This window comes from Azolla caroliniana, unplaced genomic scaffold (assembly GCF_043228905.1).
Source record: "Azolla caroliniana isolate FFs.n. ecotype wild unplaced genomic scaffold, voAzoCaro1.0.p SCAF_1, whole genome shotgun sequence".
Taxonomy (NCBI): Eukaryota; Viridiplantae; Streptophyta; class Polypodiopsida; order Salviniales; family Salviniaceae; genus Azolla; species Azolla caroliniana.
The window spans coordinates 29878966-29896105 of NW_028230436.1; the positions used below are offsets into that span (position 1 = coordinate 29878966).

A 17140-nucleotide genomic window follows, 5' to 3' on the forward strand; every position below is an offset into this window, starting at 1 on the left:
TGGAAGGCTCATGCCAGTTCTTGTTGATCTCTTATCAAGTCTTGCATTTGAATACCCTTTGTATTACTGAAACCAATTGTTGTCGAACTTATAAGTTATTGCTTACATATTAGGAATTGTGTGACCATTTCTATTCTTGTTGCCCACTTTCATGCTGGTATGGTAGCTTATCAATAATTTCATTGACAACGGTTGCCTCTACATAGGTGGATGCAAACACTAGAATTAATGGATGCCAAGCTCTCAGGATTTATATGTGAAGGAAATTTGCCAAACTTCACTTTAAGCTTTTGGAGTTTGAGCAACTCATATGTGACTTAACAGATGGGCCTCGGTAAGAATGCGAAAGATCAATTGTCAACCATGTCAAAGGGTGTGTGCTTTTAGTGGGTTGTGACTATCCATAGAATAATCTGAAATCCTTTCATACTACTCTGCTATGCTCTCTTGAACATAAATTATACTACTTCTTTAATCCCTTGTATCAAACATTGGATAGTTGGAAGCATTAACTTTGGCGCTTGTAGAAAATATGAAGATTTGATGCAATAGTTGGAATATCTTGTATGGTGCCTACTGGTGTCATGGGCATATTGTCTCCATTGACATTCAAACAATGGATTTGATGTAATAGTTGAAATATCCCACAAAGATGCATGCTAGTGTCATGGGCATGACAAAATACCAAACTTAGACTATGTGCCATGTGGTACGAGAGTTTACAAAATTCTTAAGTTCACAAAAGAGACATTGATAAATTGGGATGCAAGCCCAAAGGTTCCAAATGGGCACATTTGGATAAGACGGTGAGATATGTAAGACATGACTTGTTAATAATAATTGTCATTCATTTTGACAACGTGACTAAAATAACTTGCTCAAACACCAATCAGTCAAGAGTTTGGCATTTAGTACACACATTGTTGATTCTTGGTGTTAGAGAGAGACTTCTCATATAAAATGGTTTGCCTTAATTGACATCTAAACCATTTGCAACACTATATGTTTGTATTCCACATCATATTTCGCAAATATCTAGTGTGGAAATAATCTTTATCTTCTAGATTTGCTTATTTCTTTTTTTCTATCACATAACCAATATCTTTTGCATTATGCATACGACATACTATTTTTTACACGAAAGCCTGACTTTTGTTATAATGAAGCTAGTTTCGACATGAAAAATGAAATGAAATTGTTGTATACATCAACCTTTGCTTTGGTACCAAGGATAAAGTCAAAATGAGCATAAGACACAAGATATGAAACCGTTACATTGCAAGGCAACATATCGAGCAACCTTTGAACATCATCAGGGACTGTTATGACATCCTTTCCTCCATATGCAACAAACATGGAAAAGTCTTTTGGAATATCAGAAACTTCATATGGAGGCGCTATGTTGCTACTATAAACCTTGCTATTCCTTTGAGTCCCATAGTCAAATTTGCTAAAGGTTCCCTTCCTTATCACTGTAAGAAACATCATAGTGTAATGAGATTGGATGCATGCTTTTGTTTTTGTGTTATCAATCACATTTCACAAGGGTTTTAGATTGCTTTATTATTTATATGAGCTAAAAATAGTTTAAAAACCTAAAAATACAATTCCAAGTTTCCTTTGTAAAAAATAATGCTTTAATGACCAAACAAAACAAAATATTAAAGCCTTACTTTGAAGAAAATGCTCAAGATTCTTTGTGCTTGATGCTTGTGGTTCATAGTTGAGATAATATAAATCCCTCGAAGAATTTAAGCAACAATTATCCCCTGCAAATCGTCACACATGTAGCATCCAAGTTTATGTCATGGTTCTTTAAGAGTTACATTTATTTGCTTCATATATTACCGTACCTCCAAATAAGTTCATTATGTCAACACATACCACCTGCTCAGAGGCACACACTTGATCTAAAATTTGTACAAGAATTTTCCTGTTCCAAGAGTTTATCATTATCTTCCTTTAAAGCAACAACTTGCATTATGGCATGCCAAAGCACAGAGTGGTCTAATTACGTGTCCACCAACTCTGGTGATTAAATTGATGCTTCTAAATTATAGAAAACTTCTAAAATACCTATGCCTTTTTTCTTTATTTCCCACAACACCCCTCTATTTTTCATATTTTTTTTTATAGAAATACACTCGGGCAACCTTCTTTTGAGCAATTACTTATGTTATTTGTGCATTATATGGACATTGATCCCCTTTCTCGATTGTATATTGTGTCATTTGAGCAATTGCTATCTCAATGCAATACCTTTCCCCCCGTTAATCAAGGTGTAGGGTAGGTTCATGAATAAGTTCAAGCAGAGTGAAGTAAAGCACAAAAGTAGGAGAGTGAAGTCTCACCTTCGAAAATCTAGTTTGTACACTTGCAAAGCATCCAAAATCTACAAATCATGTATGGATTACAAAAGCTTTATATTGTCACAATAACATCCAAGTTGCCCATGAGTTAAAGAAAATGTTGAGATATTCTATTAAATTTTGCAAAACATTTAGAGATAATTTAGTGTTTTCACAGTAAATAAAACTAGGTAAACTAACATTATCAATCCTCGCATCATTCACTATTTGAATAATTGGTGAAGTTGTCTTATCAAGATATGCTATAGGACTTAACAATGCTGTTGCAGCAATCCTATTAACCACCCTTCTCTCGCTAAATGCTGCTAGAGCAATTAAAGTTCCCTGGAAAACAAAATTATGTTTGGTGAAAAACTTTCCTCAAATACATTAAAGCACATTTCTCTAACTAAAGGTGATTTAAATAGTATGTTAAAGGGATCTACATTCTATTGGAAAAAGTCAGGTTTCAGACTAGTGCAGTGAGGAGATTTGATACTTAAAAGAACACCTAAGTTGATCAATTGTGTTCATAACTAATTTTAATATATTGTACAAAACTTTGATGGCCATATTCATTCTCTCTCTCTCTCTCTCTCTCTCTCGCGCGCGCGCGCGCGTGCGCGCTCGTACACACACACACACACACACAAAAGTACCTTACCCTAGCAGTAAGTTATTGCTTTTATATACATATGATGTGGTTCTCTTTTCATTTGATATTGATGGTAGACGTTTACTTGGAGCTTTATAAGCGTTTTGCCAAAGTAGTGGACTAACCATGAATGTGGATAAAACAAAAATGATGGTAGTGTGGACCATCCAACCTCACGATACTCTATGCTTACATGTAAGGGAGAACATAAACAAATTGAGCAAATATTTAAGCATAGTGTTGATGTACCCACCACAAATAACCAGACTGTGTGATTTGAGTCTAAGCCTTAAGTTGGTTGGAAACGTTGTTTTATGTTGGAAAATCAATGCAACCAAAGATTGAAGCATCATGGTATTGATTTACCCCCCACAAATAATTGGAGTTTATGGTTTGGACCTAGGCTTCAAGCTCTTTGGAAAAGTTCTTATATGTTGGAGAATCAACACAACCAAAGTCATACTCATGGATGGGAGGTGAAAGTGATGTTATTTAATACCACGGTGACCCAAGTCTTGCTATGTAGATTAGAAGTGTGGGGTGACACTATCACTCTTAATACATGGAATGAGATTGTGAGGATTCGTAAATATGTTTTTCATAAAGACTATTGCAAGTAGAATCCACTACTTCTTACCAGGTTATGTTATTGGAAATATGTATTCACTCATAGAGATATCAACACTACGAAGAGTACATACATACATTACAAAACTCAATAATATGACAAATAGTAAATTATCATACCTTGCTTGGAATGTTGGATATAATGTACAAAGGAATCACAACTCTCTCATCTAGTTGGGTAGCTGGAATTAAAAAATGGTTCAAAAGATGGGTTTTGGAAGAGGTGTTAGAGCTTTCAAGTGATGTTATGCAATACGTAGTGATTGAAGAAATGGCAATAGAAACACTTTGGAAGAAGTGGGGAGAGACTAAAAGGAAAATATTTGAAAAATAAATTGAACATCAACCTTGAATATTGGGTTCAATATAAGGCAAGATTACTTGTTGATCTCTTATCTCATTACCAAAATGAGCATTAAGTGACTTGTCATACATACACAATTATAAAGATAAGGGAACGTGAGTTACCTCGCTTAGAAGCTATGGTGAGGACACCGTTTACATATGGAACATGGGCCACACCTGCATTGAAACCCTTTGACCTTCCGCTCCTTTTCGGGAGACTTAAATAGAAATGAAACTAGTCTTAGCTCATAGCCTTTTCCTTTACAGAACATGTTACACCCCATAATGTCTTACATCTTTTGTACCACACTAAAACTCTTTTATTTATGTTTATTTTACTCTTTATTTTCAATGATTGGGTACATATCCTATTATTGTAAGTTGTAAGTTGTAACCAATTGTCTCATGGACCAAATTCGGTCTTAGAAGATGATGGTTCTTTCTTCACATGCAACCACACAAGCTAGGCATTAAAGTTGCATGCTAGATATATAGTGGAATTCGTGAAAGTCATACCAACATATTAAGAGGGGGTGAAAACATGAGGTTCATAGTTAAGACACCATGAGAATGTTGAGCTCATTGATCACATATATGTATTACACACATAAATATTGTATTACATATTGTTTCAAAGTATGAATATCCCTTCTTAGGAGGGAGACACACGCAAAGAAAACTTGTGTAGGGTCAAATTTGGCCTCTATATGGATACGAAAAACCCAATATGTTAGAGCTAGATCCTAATGTAAGCATATGATAAGGATAATATATATAAATAGATAAGAGAGGAGAGAGAGAAAGAAGGCTGTCGATCCACCTGACCACCCCCCGAGCGAAGGGATCGTAACAGACTCGAGCCTCGATTGATGTCCCATACCACCATCGTGGCGTCGAGTTGTACCTGGTATTGGTGCGCTCGCTACAAGAGTTTGATCACCACGAGTTCAGAGTCTCGATGTAGTCAAGAGATGATCGAATTAGGGTAGCTAGGCCTCATATTTATAGCCAGACCTAAGGCCTCGAGGCAAGTTCACAATTGGCCTTGATGGGTTGTCTCAATCCCAAGGATTAAATGTAATCCTTCCCTTCTTTACACTCTCGTTTAACCCTCACGCCTTATCCATGGGTATAGAATACTACAGTACAATCTTACCATGTGATATTATATGGTCATGCCTGTAACACAATCTCTCTCTCTCTCACGCGCGCACACACACACACACACACACAAATGATTGGGATGGACATTGTAACCTGATCATAGGATTTCATGTATTGTGCTCAAATGTGTGAAAAGGTTTGAGTGTAAGGTCATTAAAGATAAACAATTAAGTTTGAGCTCAGAACTTAAATGAGCAAACATGCATTCCAAGATAGTTGAGGATATGTTACAAATAAGAAGGTTACAACATGGTGTTATACTAGATTGGAAATGAGAAGCTTTTGTGAAAGCCATATTTTCATTTTCAAGAAATGTAGTTTTTGACCAAGAGATACCTTGCGAAGGGATCAAGCAATGTAGTTCAAAGAAAAAATGGATTAATAATGTATGCTATTAAGCTCAGAAGTATTTTCTGAGTTTAGATATAGTCAAGGATAAAGAAAATTATGAAAAGCATTTGCATGAGTACAAAAGACTTATTCAAAGAAAGAGAAGAATATGGGAAATTCTTCAATAAATTCTCCAAACACAATAGAAAGCACATACATGTGCTAAATTTTGGAGACACCTAAACAAGATATGTGTTGAGAGTTATAGTTACTTTGAAATCTTATGGTCGTATCAATACATTGTAAGAACTTATATGAACAATCAAATGCATATGCATTATGATTCTCTTTCACATATGCCCCCTTTACGATTGAAAATTTATGGCATAGGGCTTAATAAATTGGCCTCTTGAAAGCCAAAATACCTTCAATGTGTAAAGGTTGATTGAGTGGACAAGAAAGGAAACACATGCATTGCAACATGGCATGCCTAATGATGGAGAATACATTGGATGAAACCTTTACATAAAGGTGGATATATTGAACAAATATATCATTCCTAGTCAATGTAGTGAATAATATATCATATCCCACCCATTCTACCATCATTACATCTTGGTTTTGATTTAGTGACAATACACATATAGAATGTAGTATATGAACCAATCTTTCGCCACGTAATTGTTGTTTATTCAACCTCCAAATTGCTATATATGTATATAGATGGCCATTGTACACTCTTGGCAATGTATCACATTTTGCTTGATATTATATTGCCTACAGAAATTGTGTGTGGAAGTAGCTCTAGCCTCCTACATATATATGTATTTAGTTGGGCATTTTCAACTCTTGGTAGTGTATCAGGTTTTGGTTGGACTAGTGTGAACCATCCAACCCTAGCTCTTGAAGGAGGAGAATTACGGGTTGTAGAGTGTTAATGGATTAGGCATAACTAATTGTAATATGTTTGCAAATGTTTAACCACCATATGCATACTCTTTCTCACTCTCTATCTTGTTACTCTTGCTAGGTCTTTGTATTGTGGAAAAAATCTTTTGTGTACAATAACTTTCTTGTGTGTAGTGGCCTTTTTTAGCACTATTGTCGAGTTTCAAGACTCCTTGTGACTTGTGTTGGGTGCACATGTGACCTTATATTAATTGTTCGCATTTCCTATCTATGATTAGCATTAATTAACAAAAAGAAAGTATTGTACTACATTATCATATGTACTCTAAAGTATACTCTAGAATACTCTAAAATATGTCATACACTAAAGTTTTATGAATCTATAATTGGCTAAGGGAGGGAAAATATAATCCACCTGGGAATGGCCAACGTAAAACATTCTTGACCTAGTTACATTATAAACTAGCTCCACCATGCAAGGTAAGTCATAAGTTGCCAATTCATCCCAACTCCAATCCCAAAATTCCTGATATAAAGTAAAAAAAGGGTAAAAACATAGACTTGCCATAAGCGGAGAAATAATTCCACGTAAACATGTGCCAAAACACAATAATGTCATATAGGGTAAAAAAAGTATGCGTAAAGAGCAACAAACTTATAGGAGACCTTTGAATTTGGTGATAATGTCATATGTGCTTGACTACTTTGTGTCCCACGAACATTGCCAATCCACACATCAAAACCTGCATCTGCAAGTATGAAACCCAAGGATTGCTCGGGCGAGTTCAAAAACCATGATTCTCCACCCTATCAAAACATGGAGGAAAAATTAATGCATGTATTGAATATACTTTCATGATTGTTGTGCTTACCATCAAGAGATATTCACTCCACTTGCCATGAATAACCCATGTTGTAAAAACACAGGCGGTCTTGAACTCATCATACTTTGATCGTATCGACCATAAGGGATTCTTTGAACGCCAAGTATGAAACCATCACCTGTAATGGTCTACATGCATAATACCAATATCATTTGCCACTAAAACTGGCATTTAATCCAATCTCTTTAGGTGTCACGACAACTCTTGCCATGTGTGTGTGTGAGATTCTCTATCCCCTTATTGCGTTTAGTTTAGGGTTTTGCATTCCCATAGTAATTCGTATGCAATCTTAGGGGATTTATTTCACGATATGGCAAAAACATTAGCAGTGAAGGAGAAGGAGATTTCTCAATTTAAAGGAAAAAATAAAGTATGACTATGACCACATGGAATGTGAGGGGATTGTGTTCTAGATTTAGAATGCATGAGGTTTAGAGGATTGTGCTAAGTGAGCAATGGGATGTTTTATGTGCAGTAGAGCATAAAGATCATTGTAATGTTGGATTAATTAGTTATTCTAAGGGTTATACACTATGTTATGCTGGCACTGTTCATGGGGATTATTTTGGGATTGTCATGTTTATAAGAGATGGAGCTTTACCATTGGGGGATGCATTAAAAAAAAGAAACATTATTAAAGGATTGTGTTTCTTTTGTTCGATGGAATTGGAACATAATAGGCATCGATTTCTTTCATACCCGATGACGATGATGGTTTGGAGGTCTATCAGTTTAGGCGTGGATGTTTCTAACTGGAGTAAGCATATCTTCCTTCAGTTGGGTGTTTGCACATATGGAGAACAATGAACCAATGCCTCATTTCCAAATTAATTTTGAGTTCTTGATGTATTAGGGCTTATGGTCGTGGTAATGGACAGTGCTAGAGAAGTCATGAAGTGAGAGAGCTATGCAAGGTCACATATTCATCATATTCGCCATTTGAATTGGTGTGTAGGGTGACATTGAGTTTGGAGTCGTAGTAGTATTTAGATCCCTATAAGGGTTCTATAGTTTGTAGTAAGTCAGTCATGGTGGTGTATTTTTCTTTCGTAATGAAAGCCATTATTTACAAAAAAGAGAGAGAGAAGGGATTGGAACTTTCCAGTCAAACATAATGGAAATAAAGGAATAATAAAGAGATGTGGGAGAAACATAATATAAAAGACTCAATGACATTTTAGCATTAATAAATTTACCTTATAGTCGATGCAAGGGTATCCTAGAGGTTTAGCTATGGAAGAGCATAATACACTATTCGGGCTTGCAAAGGCGTACTGAATATTTATAAAGAAACAAAAATAGAAGAAGCAACACCAAAATTGTGGGAAGACCATGATGAGAGAGAGATAAAAAGAGGATACCCTTTTGTGCTTTCAAACATTAAGGTGTGCTTTTAAATACGATTAAGAGCTTAACATTCTATTGTGTCCATATTTGCCTAATTTACATGCCTCATTATTCTTTATCCCTAGCTTATGACACAAAACTGTCATACATGATGTTTCAGGATAGATACGGTTTAGAACATACATAGTTCATGACATAGAACCATCATAAGAGATGCGTGTGCAATTCACAATTTACAATTCACAACCATCAACCACATCTCTACATAGTTGCTCGCCTCACTCTTTCACTGGATCTTCTAATTTAGCTCATGAAGGATGATTATCCTTGCCACTTCAAGGGCCAATTGCGTGACAAGGTTCAAATTAAAATTGCAACGTTTACAAGTCAAATTCTTGAGAATTGAAATGAGTTCCTTGCACGCTACATGAAAGTGTTTTCGTTGGTCATATTTCATATTTGAATACAACTGTTAAATAGATATATTATTAACATCTAACCAATGAGTTCCATACACACTTCATGAAAATGGTTCCTTTAGATGTTTTTCATATTCAATGATAATAGACGTATGGACACATTTCTAAGAGTTCCATACAAGCTACGTGCAAATATTTCTTTCGGTCATATTTCACATTCATGGACAATAGGCAAATAGATCGATATATTGTTAACATCCAACAAAGAAGATACAATGCTCATAGTGAAAAGGGCCAACCATATCTTATGAAACATGCAAAAGGTTCAAATATGAATGACATGTTTTGATATTAATAAAATAAAAAGATCAACATTATAATCGACTTTCAAGTAATGACCAAGTAGTTAAATGCTACCACTTAATGATTTGAAAATGAACAAGTTGTTGGAAATCTTAAAGGGACAAAACAAGTTGGTAAACATTTCAATCAATAGGTCCAACACTTTGTGCATGTTGAGTATGGAAACTAGATTGGTTTTGGTCCAATGTAAAATATCGTTATCCATGCACAATCTAAAATGTGGATACTTGAGGTAGAGTGTATTATATTGTTTTATTTGTATTTGGACAACTTTATCCATCCGCAACCTTAAATGTGGATAGTTGTGCCAATGACTTTGCCCATGCACAATTTATATAGAAGTTGGATAACTATGGTACACATTGGACCAACGGCTGATGATATAAAAAGGTTAGGTACGATCTTGTGTACTTCTCATTCACTCACTTACATTGGCAATTGAGTTCATGGTGTTATATGCATGATGGGATATTGTGTATGACACTAGGTACAAAAACACCATATAATGCATGTGCGTTTGTTGAAGAGGTTAATAGAGGACCAAAAAAGATGTCTAATGACAAAATGACAAGTGAGCTCTTGAAATTGAGAGGACCACAAATTGGCCAATGCATCACAATTATCACGAATGAAGCTATGAAGCAAAGTTTTTAGAAGATGGACTCATGATTTGGATAAACTAATCCATAAACGAGGAGATGAAAAGTTGGTACCCAACTAATCAAATTATGATGGTTAGCTTGGTTATGACCAAGTTATATAAATCTATCATTAAATAAAATAATTAGCTCATGGATTTAACATCATTAGTAACGAGAACTTGTTCAAGCAAGCTTTAGACCAAAACATTCCACCATTTGCTTATGGAAGAAACTAAATTAAAACACTTACTTCATGAAGCCTTTGACATTTGCCAAGAAATGAGCTTTGCAAAAGAATGATAGGGATTAAAATGCCAGAAAGTATAAAAATAGATTATTTGAAAGGATATGCACGTAGTCTCATATTCATGAACTCAGTCGGAGGGTAAATCCTGGATTTATGTATGAGCCACCTTGTATAGTCTTTCTGTAATAATCTCTCCTAACTAATGGGAAAGTAGCTTCTTTTTGGAAAAAAAGAAGTATAAAATAGATGAAGCAGGATATCTTCTTTATACTTCTTTTCGCAACAGTAATGCATCACAAATTAGGAAAGATATGGAGGCTCACCTTTCACGTATTATACTGCTTATATTGCGCCAAACTACGAAACATCTTTTTATCCATATGAGGAAATTGAACTTATCGATATATATTGAGTTCGTCTCTTTCCATGGTATTTGCACCATTGCTTGCAATATAACATATCTCACATTCTCTTTGATGTGAGACTAGGCATTGAGTAACAAGCAAGGAGATTTGTTGAACATATTGAAATATTAAGTTTAATTGTCCCACAAGTAATGGACGCAAATGTGTGTGTCAATTGGTCAACATGTGTGTGATCACACAAATGGTATGAGCGCATGTGCATTAAAACCTACTCACTCCCTTGTCCTAACCTTTTTAACTCCCATCTTATACAACTAAGTGTCCAACATGTGTGATCATACAAGCTGTATGTGCACGCGTGTGTGCATTAAAACCTATCACTCCCTAAACTGTAACTTTTTAATTCACTTCTTATACAATAATGTAAAGATTATTCTAGATCTACCTAAATCATGATGATAATGACGGGGTAGTTACAATCTGAAGTAAAGGTCATGCTATATAGAACAACTTCTCCCCTTTTGTAAGTTGTTGGTTTGTTGTATTTCCTTAGTGCTAATATGCATACTTGTCTTTAATCTCTCGCACACATAACACATACATACAAATATTTAATTCATCCATTGCATGATAACATACCTAATTCTTTAATTCTTTATAGATTACTCATGCATATTCTTGCCCGAAACAAGTTAATGATTCTAAATTATACACACTTTGGCCAAACTTAACTTAAACCAATCCAATGTGATCTCTCAATTGACACATTGATGAGTAAAGTTTTTGAGCACCAAGAGTCACCACTCAATCCCACACATACTACATGAAAATGTTTCATCTCCAAAGGACAACAAAAAATCAGTTTGTCATTGAAAATGAGAGAGGATCATTAAATTGATTATTTATTTGTTGTCTTTCATTGATTATTTCATATAATATAATGAATCATGTACAATATAATCATATATTTGTAAGTGTTTGTTTATGGACTTTAAGGGCAAAGGTTAATTATTAGTAAGCCTATCTTTGAGTTGTTTTATCTTTACTCTTTTCTTTCCTAACTAATCACAGCAATCTGCTATTAGTTAACTACTCTAACAACAGACTTAATTACTACTGATCTATCCTTGTGAATTAGTTAATGAACTATATAAGTTAGTTGATTGGGTCATCAAATTTAATAGATGATTGTCAAATCAAGTCGTTTCACATGAGAAACATGGAAACTAGGGGAAAAACTAAATGTGAGTTAAAATGCTTGAATAGAGGTTCAGGACAACAGGTACCAATTGAGGGTCAGTACTAGGGTTGGAATGCAAAGGAAGAGAACAACTACATGCTTAGACTCATCTAGATACAGTTGCTGTGATGGGGAGATCCTAGAACACGACATCAAACCACTAACAAAAGCCATCATTGAGATTGCTTTTGCCATAAGTGGCCAAAAAACTTGGCAATCTATAGTGTTTTAGAGACCTCTCGTGAATTGTACTGACAATTTCTCATGGTTAAAATTCCAACATTAATCAGCAGGAAATTTAGCAAAATATTACTTATACAAACACAGGTAATGCTTCACTAAACATCAGTTACACCAAATATAATCCAAGACAAAGAAATCAGGAAACATCACATAATAACAAAACGATAACGGGAATAAGATTATATAGAGTGGAATAAGATTATAATTGATGATCAGGATTTCTATTCTTCAAGGAAGTAAAAAGAATTCCACTACCCATATACAAACATGCAAAGAATTGCAAATGAAATCGAATATACTATTAATAACAGAAGTTAGCATTAAATCACTACTCAAATACCGCAGACCGAAAAGGATTTGAAACAGAAACTCTTTCATATTAAAAAGGGAAATATGATCTCAATTGAAACCATGTCTCTTCAAATTAGAGACCACTTTCAATGTTTGCTACAAATCACAGCTAGTTTCGATTGTCATTGCAGGGAGAAAAGAAGAACCAAACTTGGAAGGCAGAGGAAACATGGTAAGAAAACGTTTGATATCACCATCAAAATTTCTGGGCAAATTCCGTTTAACACATTTAGAGCCTGCGACCTCTTCGTCCTCCTTTCCTTCTTGTACTATCAGTGGGAATTGGCGTCACATCCTCTGCAACAATACAAAAACCAAAAAAATGATAGTTGGGTAATTGCTCAAAAACATCATTTGTTAAAAGAATTTATACACTCCTCAAGAAGATTGTCAAAATGTATCCAAAAGAGAGCACTAATCAAGAACAAAACAAGTTTTGTACAGAGCATTGTACATACAAATGTACTACTCAAACAGTCTGAACATTGACAAAAATAGAGGGATTAAGAAAACTGTTATATGAGCAAAAGAGCATATGTATTCTACAATGAAAAAATGGATTGTCAACATATTACCAATACGACCAATTCGCATGCCAGATCGAGCAAGTGCTCTTAAGGCCGACTGTGCACCAGGGCCAGGTGTCTTGGTTTTATTACCACCCGTTGCACGTAACTTAATGTGAAGAGCAGTTATACCTAGCTCCTGGAAAAAAACATTATCATACAAGTTTAATATCACCATAGAAATTTGCTGGCAGAAAAAAAAATGAAGCTTCGTATTGACATGTTTCCATGAGCATTGTCAAAGAGACAATAATCTTGTTGGTGTGTACATTGCGCTGCCAAAGCAAAATTCTGAAATAAAGAAAGGTGTTCTTTCATCAGAGTTTAATGAGCAACTGCTCAAAGACACATTTCAAAAACTTGAAGAAAGACTGCTGAGAAGAAATGTGTTCCTCAAGATCATTCTTCTTACTCTTTTCATTGCCTTCTCATATTCAAATATGCGGTTCCCGTGGAATTCCTATCCTATCAACAAACTGTACTCCATTCAACCAGTAATAATCAAGATATTAAGATCTTGACACTGTCTCCACTACCTTGACTTATATTCCACAACATGGTTTTAATAAAATCTTTATCCTAGTCATGAGCATTACAGTCATCATTTCTTCACACTTCTCCTTATAGTCATCACTGTCTCAGATTTGAAGCAATGTCCTACACTACAATCGCACTGCAAAAACTGACATAAGCGATCTCCAGGAGCTAGAAGCTTCTTTATTTATTCAAATAACAAGTGTGCCAAATATAAAACGTTAGTAAACAAAGGACTTATATCAATATGCTATCTAGATACTTGATACAACAAAACAACGAACTTACTTTGCACCTTTGAGCCACATCCTGGGCAGCAAGCATGGCTGCATAAGGGGAAGATTCATCTCTATCTGCTTTCACCTTCATGCCACCTGGAAGTTAACATAAAGCAAGTAGAATCATAGAGAAGTACAAAAATTTTATGAATAAAAAGGAATTCACAGCGACTACACTGGAAGATTAATAATGAATGCTGCATATGGACGTGAAAAAATATTAGTGACAAAGGAAATGAGTAAAAAATAGCCATTGGCAACAATTAATATGGATTGGTAATGTACATACCACATGGACAGAGAAAATTAAGCAAAAACTAACCAGTCACACGAGCAAGAGTTTCCTTCCCAGAGAGATCTGTGACATGCTGTAAGAAGAAACAAATTAAATCGTGACAGAATACAGGTAAGGGAAGAAATGATTCCTATAAATTATGCGGATTATGGATATGTATATATAATTTATGGATATGTATATATACCACGAATGTGTCATTAAATGAAGCAAAAATGTGGGCAACACCAAATACATGTTCACCCTCACGAGCACCAGGTCCAGTTAGTGTTACTGTCTCCTCCTTCACTTCTTTTGTTTTCCTCTTTGACTTTAAAGCATTGAAAGATAATCATTAGGAGTACACTATTGGCTAGAAAAAATATCCAATGTTAATGCTTTGATGCTGACAGCCAAAAGATACTTTTCGATCTTCATTCCATTACTATGAAATGGAACAACAACAACTTTACCTAGTAGAAGAAATATTGGGATGAAAAAAAAATAAAAAACGACGATTTTGTTGAACAATGAAATGCCGATATTCTGAATATTTCAGAAACAATATTTTCTAGCCTAAAGAATAAGATGCAAAGAAGAAACCAATCGGGAAAGATGGTTACGGAAAGCCTTAACACTGAAAGATCTATACGAAATAGCAATTTAATGTACAAAAATAGCAAATCCTAAGGAAACGAGGCAAAACAAATATTGAGAAAAAGAATATATCCTGTACAATCAACGTAGGATACAATACATCATTTTCCATCAATAAAAATAGAATTTTTTTGAGAAGCTATCAAGAGACAAGACATACAATTCTAAAACATTTCACAATGATAAGCCAATAATGCATTAGCTGAACAAAATCACGGAAAAGAATCTCTGAAAGGGATAGAGCGGAACAAAACGGATCGCCTCTCATAGAAAGACAGAAGAAATATATCAGATGAAAAGAAAGAAGGAAAGAAGAAGAAAAAGCGCAAACCAATAATCCGTTAGAATTATAAATTCGTGGGAGGAGAATCTCTAAAAAGAAAGAACAAAAAACAGCAATACTGACCGCATTTCTGATAGAAGAAACATCCAGATCAGCTATTCATCAGATCGGAGAGAGAAGAGAGAGATGACATACGGTGAGCAATGAGCTAATTTTCTTTTTCCTGTGAAAAACTTACCATGGCTGTTGAAGCTGAAATTCACAGAAAGGAGGGAGGAGGAGGAGCTGCTGCAGCTGCAGCTGCTTTCGATTGAGTTGCTGGGAGAGATGGAGTACGCGATGAAACGCGAAGAGAAGGAGAGAGAGAGAGAGAGAGAAACCCTAGCTCAAATGGACTCCACTTTTACACACCATCTCCAGTCCACATTAGAACGAACGGGGGGGGGAGGCTTCTTCTTCTTCTATCAAGTCCCAAGCCTTTGTCCGTCTATTATTATGTCCGTCCCAAGCCATTGTTGTGCCTATGTCTTGTCCCTACTCCGTGCTCCACCACGTATTCGTATTCGTACGTATTAGTACCTATTCGTATTAATACGTATTAGTATGTATTCGTATTCATGTCCTTGCTCGTGCACGTCTCAGTGCCCGTGCCTACTTCTAATGTCCATGTTTCCCTTTTCATGCTCCCGTTCACATTCCTCTTCTTGCTTCTCTCAACATCCGTGTTCCTCGAACCTACTCCTTATTTGCTCATGCGCCTCTGAATTCGAAAGATGTGGATTATCTATGTTTCTTCTCTATTGGCAGAAGTCCGGCATAGTTATCAACGAGTTATTGCCATTACGGGATTCAATCTCGTACTTTGGTCCATTCATTGTGGAAGCTATGGAATACAATAACACGTGTCAATTAAGAAGTCTCATATATGTATGGAAATTCACACAACACGAGGCATAATTAACGTGACCCACCATTGAGCTATTCTGGAATGCTTTTGTCCAATCTTCCCTAAAAGGTTCAATGTCATTATTGACCGCTTTCTATCATTGAATAATCAAATACGTGTATCTTTGTGCATTGTGTGTATTTTTGTTTCTGTTAATTTTGAGTGCTCTTAAGGTTAATTAGTCCTCCCCAAAATACAAGAAAGTATGATTTTGTAATCCCTCAAAGCATAGATGCGACAAGGGCTTTTGCACCTTACATTCAAACTAGATATTAATGCACACAATCATAAAGACCCCCTAACTTGGTGATTAACGACCACTTCTAATTCAACTCCCAAGAAAACCATCCATACTAATGAATTCTTGTTAAGACAAATGAGATAGGGCAATACTAATGCAACAAAGAAGAAAATAAATGCACATAGTATAGTACCATGAATTTTTCACAAATAGGGATGAAGTGTGTAGCATCTCGTAAGGAAAACATAGAAGCAATTTGACGTGTGTAGAGAAAAATTGTCTATCCCAAGTATTATGCATAAAGATATTCCGATTGAAAATTCTGAGGACAAACAACAATTACGGGCATAAAGCCTCATATCACATACACCGTAGTGGTAATCCTTTTTATCCTTGAGGAGTTAAACGAGATATAAAACACAGATATTAAAGATGAATGTACCTCCAACAATTCTATGGTTAAATTCTGAATGTGGCAGAGGATAATATATCTATGATTCCCACAAAAAATACACAAGCACATTTAGAAACGTAGAATGATATCTAAAAGTAGGTTTGCAAAAATGGAAGTAGAAGTGGAGTAACATACTTTAACGAAAGACTCCAGATATTCATTTTTACAGAATCTGCAACCTCTGAGTACATAATCAAGAAAAACTATGGCTCATTTACCTCAATAGCCAATCACATCACACACTGATGCAATCAAATGTCACAAGATAGTGAGCACAAGGAGAATCTCTTTAAGGTTGGCTAATGAAAATTAAACTCGCAGCATCTCATGTATTCAGATTGGGAACCTGAACCGAGGAGCTATCATCATGCAAACACACTCAAAGATATGGGCTTCTAGACACATATCCCATACTTACCAGCTAGCTTT

General features: G+C 35.4%; 2 protein-coding genes across 2 annotated transcripts; both read right to left on the bottom strand.

The window, feature by feature from the left end:
• Positions 1-1155: 1155 nt before the first annotated feature.
• Positions 1156-9839, bottom strand: LOC147869580 (triacylglycerol lipase 1-like). The gene is made up of 10 exons (XM_087325814.1): positions 9822-9839; positions 8459-8536; positions 7277-7390; positions 7045-7185; positions 6794-6904; positions 2550-2693; positions 2352-2392; positions 1854-1933; positions 1674-1769; positions 1156-1472 (listed from the first exon to the last, which is right to left on the bottom strand). The coding sequence occupies exons 1-10, from the start codon at positions 9837-9839 to the stop codon at positions 1156-1158; spliced, it is 1140 nt and encodes a 379-aa protein (XP_087181940.1).
• A 2641-nt stretch (positions 9840-12480) lies between these two features.
• LOC147869581 (small ribosomal subunit protein uS11y) lies at positions 12481-15452 on the bottom strand. Its single transcript, XM_087330961.1, has 6 exons — positions 15309-15452; positions 14339-14461; positions 14179-14224; positions 13867-13952; positions 13054-13183; positions 12481-12775 (listed from the first exon to the last, which is right to left on the bottom strand). The coding sequence occupies exons 1-6, from the start codon at positions 15309-15311 to the stop codon at positions 12708-12710; spliced, it is 456 nt and encodes a 151-aa protein (XP_087187087.1). The 5' UTR covers positions 15312-15452; the 3' UTR covers positions 12481-12707.
• Between the last annotated feature and the right edge of the window lie 1688 nt (positions 15453-17140).

Bases quoted from the DNA above. Each gene is read 5' to 3' on its own strand.
- LOC147869580 (XM_087325814.1), bottom strand. The intron at 7,186-7,276 runs GCAAGTGGAGTG...ATGTTTTGATAG, and splicing joins TACAACATGGGTTATTCATG to GGTGGAGAATCATGGTTTTT. The intron at 1,934-2,351 runs GTGAGACTTCAC...CTCTTGGAACAG, and splicing joins TACAAACTAGATTTTCGAAG to GAAAATTCTTGTACAAATTT.
- LOC147869581 (XM_087330961.1), bottom strand. The intron at 14,225-14,338 runs GTATATATACAT...TTCTTCTTACAG, and splicing joins CATTTAATGACACATTCGTG to CATGTCACAGATCTCTCTGG. The intron at 12,776-13,053 runs GTAATATGTTGA...GTATTGTTGCAG, and splicing joins CATGCGAATTGGTCGTATTG to AGGATGTGACGCCAATTCCC.